We start from the raw sequence: 8,174 nt of genomic DNA, 5'->3' as shown, positions 1-8,174 counted from the left end.
TCAATTCAGTCTTTCAAAAGTTGGTTTCCATTCTCTAAAGTATTATTTCTTATTTCCGCATGATTTAAGGCACTTAATAGTGGCCATGCCACTGCAGAGGCAGCCAGTTGTCCTTCTTTAGTGATCAGTACATCCTTGCTAAGTCCCTGAAAGTAATCTGCCATGCGATATGCAGAGATACTGCCCATAACGCATAAGGGACCCCGCTAGCTAGTAATAGGGAGATCCCACAAATCCTGGATCTGCCCTGGAATCATTTTCTCTAGAGGAGTATTGTTCTCCCCCTTGACCCATTTATAGAAATTCCAAAGAAAAGACATGGTGTAAATTTTAGTATATTTGGCCTGCCTGGCTCACCAAGTGTACAATCAATGAATATTAAGATGCTATTATTATGAAATAAACAAGAGTGTTCGACAAAGCAGACTATGATAACAAAAGAGAATAAATAGAAGGCTTACCCCTATCCTGGGCCCACTCACGAAACACCAGCAGAGGTAATCTCCAGAAGAGATCCTTCCCCAATGGTAGCAGGTCTTAAATACGTCTAGGAGGGGTGGAGCCTGGCTCCACCCTTTCTGGCAGCACAGGTGAAGTGCCTTCACCTGTGCTCCTCTGGTTGACTCATTGCTCGCCTGAGGTGATCAATCAGAGTTTCAAGCTCTGACTCAGCAGTTCCCATACAATGGTGCACTGCAATTCCACGTCCCACTGCTGACAGTGCCCAAACATGGAGAATCCTGCGTCTACATCCCGCAGTTGCCCTCTGGACCGTGCAGACCGCTTTTCGGTTGGTCTAGGCGCCTCTGCCCCCTGATGTGCTTCATCAGTGCTCTTTGTCCGATACGTGCTTCACGAACATGCCAACTTTCAATCCTGGTCCCTGTTTGGGTACCACTTGCCGTGGAACGGCAGGGCTGGTCCCAGAATTTAGTCAATTCGCTAGTGCAGACGTGCAGGGAGTGATGACAGAAACTCGATATGAGTGCATCAGAAAACTCCAACTTTATTGTAAACAAAAGTCTGTAGTTATAACCACTTTAGCAAACTTGGCACAAACTGATTGGTTAACAACCCCATAACAACCCCTAACCCACAAAGATGATTGGTTGCGCATGCTTTCATGCCTTAGTAACTATCTCTGCGGCGCCCCCCACAAATACTTCTTTACCTCCTACCCAAGATCCTCCTTGGTTGTTTACTTCGGGCCTCAAGGACATGGTGTCCTTGCAAAGAACATACTAGTATTTTTCCATCTTGTCTTTACAGCCTCCCACCTTGTTCTGCTCATACAGCTAACTCGAGGGGCCCACAGCCCCTTTGGCTAGCAAGCTACTCGTCAACAATTTTCTTCATGATTTACAATGGTTTTGTCCTCATGAAATGTAAAGCTGCTAATTTTAATTGCTGATTTAATATCCCTTGTATTCAACACAGCTACAGCCTTTTTCCTTTAAAAAAATATGTGAAATATTCTTGTGTGGCCTTAGACAATGTTATATTTGATCTTCAGTATGTGTCCATTTAATTCCTGTTAAGTCTTCTGTCAGTCCATGCCACACTCACACCTTTGGGATATATTCTGTAGTGTGTTACTGCAATTTCCCATTTACGGCATCACATACAGAAAAAGGATCACAAAGGGTGTCAGAAATACTTTGCTAATATCCACAACCAATCATTCACAGTATAAATCATTCACAAACTGTACTCATGCAGAGCTTTGCTTTGCATCAATCCATAAATAGATTAGCAAGTTCCTCTGGCCCAGCCAGCATGGGTTCACAAAAGGCAGGTCATGCTTGACCAACCTCATCTCCTTCTAATGACTGGGTGACCAGACTGGTAGATGAGGGAAGGTCTGTTGATGTAGTCTTCCTAGACTTCAACAAAGCCTTTGACATGGTCTGTCACAGGCTTCTTCTGGGGAAACCGGCTGCCTGTGGCCTGGACAGGTTACCCTTCTTTGGGTAAGGAACTGGCTAGAGGGCTATGCCCAACGAGTAGTGGTGAATGGAGTTAAATCCAGCTGGTGACCCATTACAAGTGGTGTCCCCCAGGGGTCGGTACTGGGGCCCATCTTGTTTAATATCCTTATTGATGACCTAGATGAAGGCATTGAGTGTACAAACTGAATAAGTTTGCAGATGACACCATGTTGGGAGGTAGTGTCAATCTGCCTGAGGGTAGGGAGGCCCTTCAGAGGGATTTAGGCAGGCTGGATTGCTGGGCTGAGGTGAATGGGATGAGGTTCAACAAGGCCAAGTGCCGGGTCCTGCACTCTGGCCTCAACAACCCCATGCAGTGCTGTAGGCTTGGGGATGAGTGGCTGGATGACTGTGAAGAAGAGAAGGACCTGGGGGTGTTGGTTGGTGTTCGGCTGAACATGAGCTGACAGTGTGCCCAGGTGGCCAAGAGGGCCAACGGCATCCTGGCCTGCATTAGAAATGGTGTGACCAGCAGGAGCAGGGAGGTGATCATCCCCTGTATTCAGCACTGGTGAGGTTGCACCTCAAGTACTGTGTTCAGTTTTGGGCTCCTCACTACAAAAAAGACATTGAAGCCCTGGAACGTGTCCAGAGAAGGGCAACAAAACTGGTGAGGGGTCTGGAGCACAAGTCTTCTGAGGAGCAGCTGAGGGAGCTGGGATTGTTCAGTCTGGAGGAGTCTCAGGGGAGACCTCATTGCACTCTACAACTTCCTGAAGGGAGGTTGTGGTGAAGAGGGATTTGGCCTCTTCTCACAGGCAACGAGCAGGACACGGGGTAATGGCTGCAAGTTGTATCAGAGGAGGTTTAGATTAGGCATAAGGAAGAACTATTTCTCTCAGAGAGTGGTCAGACACTGGAATGGCTGCCCAGGGAGGTGGTGGAGTCGCCAACCCCAGCAATGTTCAAGAGGCATCTGGATGACGTGCTGCGTGATGTGTTTTAGTGCTTGTGGTGGCAATGGTGATGAGGAGACAGTTTAACTAGATGATCTTATAGGTCGTTTCCAACCTTGTGATTCTATGATTCTTTGATTCTGTGCTGCACTGACACAGCAAGAACCAGGACAGGATGGACTGCCAGCAATAGTCATGCAAATGCATCAGCCTAAAAGCATTCATGTATTGCCATCTCCTGGCAGGGCCATGTACAGCTGCCTGTGCAGACACCCTTCTCAGAAGCTCACTTTTTTGAGCCAATATATATTTCAGAACTCCAAAACAGATGCCTCCACTTCTAAGAGAGTCTTCATGTGTATGTGTGTAATGCACCATTAAATCCTGCATAGCTGATACCTGACATGGTGCAGAAATCCCTGGATAGCTGATGTAGTGCACTGACTCTCAACACCTCTAATTTCCCAGATCCAGCACAACATCATTGAAAAGCAGTGTTTTGGAAAGGGTTAGGTGCAAAAATAACAATGCATATTTTTAAAGATTTTGGGGAATTAGTTAATTTATCTGTTCTGCCAGGTACCACCCTGTGCCAAAAAGGAAGTCTTCAGTGTTGCACAACAATCACAGCAATTCAGCAAGTATACAAGCTTTGCACATCAGCAGCAAATTCAGAAATTTGAATCATTCTTGTTAAAACAATGTATTTTCTAAAACAACGCATTTAATCTCAGTTTTAAAAGTTATTTCACAATATTTCATATTCTTAATGTAATTACAGAATAGTGAAGCTAAGAACAATTAAGTAACCCTAGAAAGAGACATTTGCTGCAAAGAAAAAGGAAGAACTATTCCTCCAGTTTTCTTTAGCTTTCTTGAATGTGGTAGAACTTAAACACACATATATATTGCAAGGAAATAGTGCTGTCAGTCACTGTACAACTGGTTTTGATTTCTGCAACTGTTTTGCAACTGTTATCCCCATGAATGTTCCAATTGCACATGTAGAGCTTGACAGTTTCTCTGCAACAGAGATAATGCTAAAAAAATAGCTATATATAATCACAAGCAACAGCTACACGAGCAGTTCTAGTAGAAAAATGTTTGTTAAAATAAATCAAAAAATGAAACCATCATCAATGTAAGTCATGTTTGAATCACATTTAAAACATGACCTTTACACTCAGTATCTTTCAGTAGAATATACTTTCTGAAGTATCTTGCACTGGATTCCCAAATGTTAAACTACCAAAATCACTTAGCTTTTATTTTAAAATAAACCATAAAATTAGTATCAAGAAATACATTGCTTCACAGTAAATCCAACATTTTTATAGCTGTATTTTATTCATATAATTTCACTTCTCAGTGTAACTGCCCAAAAATATCACTGCATTGCTAAGAATGTCCTGTTCACATAACAATTGAAAACATATGTTCCAAACATCTGTATGCAATAGGTATATCTAACTCTAAATCTTTTCATATTTCTCTAAAATCTCTGTATCTAGTAGACTCCTGAAATATACACAGGTGCCTGTCAAATGGCTGCTTGTGGGGAACACAGAGAAGAAATTTTGATTTCTAGAATATTTAAAATGAGATTGAACAAAAATACGTACAAGTAAAAATTGAAGTTGATTACATAATTTGTATTATCACTGCTATACCTACACAGTACTGGAAACTCTGCTTGGCGCATCACAAAACCTATGGTAAGACAAACACCTTTTTCTGAGATGTTCACAATGATTAATAATGCTAGAATTTAGGAGAGGACAAAAGTAAAGTGAATATCCATGAGCCTATTTCAAAATACTTGAGCTGGGAGTGAAATTGAGCTTCAGAAGTTATAAGCTGTGGTGAATAACCACATATGCTTTTGAAGAAAGGTTTGGAAAAAGATATGGTTCTGCTTGAAATACAACACAAGAAGCTTTGGTATATCCAGAGACAGTGTAAAAGATGTATCTAGAGAAGGCTGAAACAACATGAAGGAAAGTTGCTGCTCCTTCAATTTTCAAAGCATAATTGTCTTTTCAGGAACTGCAGTGATGGACTTCAGGTTAGAAGACTAATTGCTTTGGTCTTTTGTCCCAAGGTGAGACCAAGCCATTGAATTCCCTGGTTTTACCATTAATAAAGTAATTCCCATTTGGGGATTCCACAAGAGAGGAGATGGTAACACCTAATGGAGTTGATGATTCCTTTTATTTTTCTACATTTTAGAAATTCACATCTCCCAGCTCCTGACTGCAAATGTTACTAACAAGAAGAATACAATTTGGTTATAAAGTAGTGGTGATAGAATCAAACACAATGTCAAAGTAACTGACACTATCACAGTAAATTTTTTTTACAGTGAAAAATGTTTATGCTATTCTTTCTCAAACAGGGAGAAGGCTGGAACAACACAATTTGAGAGCTAAGAATATTAACAACAAAAAATTAAATCCCCATCTGCACTCAAATATGTAAGAGGAAGAGGGTTGAAAGACTTTAAATAGGTTTTACATGACAGAAGAATGTAAAGACAATAAAGCTGTAAATAAAATGGAACATAATGGAAGTCTATGCATCTGCACTTATGTTGTGCTGCTCCACTTTGGAGCTTGACATTCTGCAAAAAAGCCAAAAAAAAAAAAAAAAGGCAACCTCACAAACAGAGCTTAGTCTCAACTGTATATGGCGAGGGTGACAGTACAAAAATAGGTCACTTAGTTTCAGAATCTGAACTGCTTCTCTTTGCTGAAGAAAGGCAAGCTGCTGCTCACATGGCTAGTGGGCAATGTCGTAATAGTAGTTCCGTAATCGCAACTCCACGGAAACGAATCCTGGTCGGTCATCAACACTGTGGAAACATGACAAAGTATCACCACAAAGGACTGAGAAAGCTGAAGAGGTTATGTGGGCCATGCAATAGCTGGCACTTCACAGCAGTGACAACTCCTAGAGGCTGTTACAGTACTTAAAGGCTACCAAAACACTGCTGCAAAATGAATACCAGGAGGTTAATATTACTGCATAGCATTCAGTCAGTAGATTTATTGTCATCAAAGTTATTTTGTGATTGTGGAAGGTATTATAGGAAATGGTAAATCAGCCTCAATTAATTTGCTACTTCATTTACTTCAGTAACAATCTAGAGAAAAGAATACTTATAATGCATTAGCTTCCTTATAATGAGTTCTACAATCATACAGATAAGCTTTGTGCCATTAAGAATAGCCTCTATAAACACTACATAGCTGTACTGTCTTGATTTCCTCTATATCTCACCTGTTTTGATTTGGAAGAATATGGCTAAGCTGATGAGAAGTTCTGACAATAATGTGTTACATATTGAGATAGCTGCACTGCGTAAACAGAACTTTTTTTTTTTTTAAGGTTTTTTTTCCTTTCAAATATTTGGGATATTCAAGTACAAACAAATAAAAAACAATACCCTTTAGAGTACCTTTACTAAACTTAATGAAAGTGATTCTGTTTCACTCTGCAACTGCTACTACTTTACTGTAGTACAGAAAAAGGGCAGAAATTTAATGGTTCCATGTTCTTTCTAGAATACTAGATGTAATAAAATTAAGAAAAAAGCAAGAGTTTTCTAGAAAGGAAATAACGTAACTCTTGAAATGGAACCTAAATATCTTTAATGAACATATTATTCACATATTCTCCAGATAGCGAATTGGAAGAGTAGGCCACATTACAGTGGACTTTCTTTGCTTTATGGAAACCTTTCTACAGCTAAAGACAACTTCAACAAAGGAGTTCTACTCCCAGTCTTTACTTCAGTTTGGGATTTCTCCTGACCTAGATGCAGCACCCTGCATTTGGCTTGTTGATCCTCATTAGGTTCACATGTGCTCTCTTTTCAAGCCAGGTCCCTGTCCAGGTCCCTCTGGATGGTATCCCTCCCTTCCACTGCAACAACCACACCACTCAGCTTGGTGTCAACTGCAAAGTTGCTGAGAGTACACTCAATCTCACAATCTAAGTCAGTTGCTGCGGAGACTAGCTTCTGAGCAGGTAAGTCTGTACTGGCAAGGGATGTGGAGTAAAAAGTCCAACCAAAAAGCTCTTTTTAAGGCTTTTTAAATGCATTTTTGAGGCTAGCATCAACACTGCACTTGTGCTGGGAGCTGGCAACTTGTGGGCAGGCTCCAGAGTCACCAGGGTGGAGCTGGCACATTAGCGGCATTAGTTTAAACACCTGCCCTCAACCTTCACACCTGATAATAAGCTTTAAATAGCTTTGGGGAGCTTGTTTCCACCTACAGAACACACCAGGTGAATAACCATTGTTTCTGCTCACTGGGAAACTGAAGGTTCAGTAAGTGAGCATAGCACACACGTCCCATAGGGTGCTACATCTGTGCGTGTGGGAGGTGGGTCTAGTGGTGAGACTTGTAAGCTTTGGTCCCTCCTTGCTCAAGAGACTGGCTTTCCTTGTCAGTCTCTGAGACCACAGGCTGAAACATGGTCTCCATCAGACAGCAGACTTATTCTAAGAAGACCATGGTGACCCAGACAGAGAGCTTGCTGAGAAATGTCACTGTTCAGGTCTCTGGCTGCAGGGAGTGCCTGAGTCTACTTCTGCCCAGGGAGAATGGCAGAGACTCCACCTGAGTGAGGTGTGAGCAGGTGGACTACTTAGCCTAGTGGTGGAACTTAAAGATGAGGTGCAAAGACTTAGGGCCATCAGGGAGTGTGAGCAGGAGATTGACTGGTGGACTAACTTGCTGGCTTACCAGAGGGAAGGATTCTGGGAAAATACTCCCAGAAAGGTGGTGGTCCTGTCACAATTGGACAGACCTGGCTGATGAGGAAGGTTGGAAGAGAGTCCCAGCTCGGTGTCACAGGAGACACCCGCCTGCCTAGCCCACTTCCCCAGCTTCCTTTAAGCAACAGGTTCCAGTTGCTGGAAGTTGAAGGGGAGGTGAATGAAGAGGGATGGAGGATCTGCCTAGGAGAGAGCCTAGGGTGAGGTGGTCACCCCCACGCCTTGAGACTGCCTCTGACAGTAAAGAAAGAAGGGTGGTCGTGGTGTGTGACTCCCTCCTCAGAGGAATAGAGGGCCCCATACGCAGACCTGACCTGTCAGGGCCATCAGGAAGTGTGCTGCCTTCCTGGGGCTCAGGTCAGGGACATAACCAGGAAACTCCCTCAGCTGGTTAGGTCATCTGATTATTTTCCATTGCTTGTAGTTCAGGTGGGCAGAGATGAAATTGCTCAGACAAGCCTACGCATGATGAAAAAAGATTTGAGGCGTTTAGGGCGTTTAGTTCAA

At 42.5% G+C, this 8,174-nt stretch overlaps 1 protein-coding gene across 2 annotated transcripts in view; it reads right to left on the bottom strand.

Annotated features, from left to right (window-relative positions):
- Positions 1–5,662: 5,662 nt before the first annotated feature.
- The window catches only part of SYK (spleen associated tyrosine kinase), a gene marked incomplete at both ends in the record, with an annotated part of 33,168 nt that continues 30,656 nt past the window's right edge, over positions 5,663–8,174 (bottom strand). For both annotated transcript variants that reach the window (XM_079548737.1, XM_079548738.1), the window contains one exon: positions 5,663–5,735. In XM_079548737.1, the coding sequence (XP_079404863.1) occupies positions 5,663–5,735 (73 nt within the window). The remainder of the gene's footprint in view (positions 5,736–8,174) is intronic.

The sequence above is a fragment of the Tetrao urogallus genome (genome assembly GCF_951394365.1).
Source record: "Tetrao urogallus genome assembly, chromosome: Z".
NCBI classification, from domain to species: domain Eukaryota; kingdom Metazoa; phylum Chordata; class Aves; order Galliformes; family Phasianidae; genus Tetrao; species Tetrao urogallus.
This window is presented reverse-complemented; position numbering and strand designations above follow the sequence as displayed.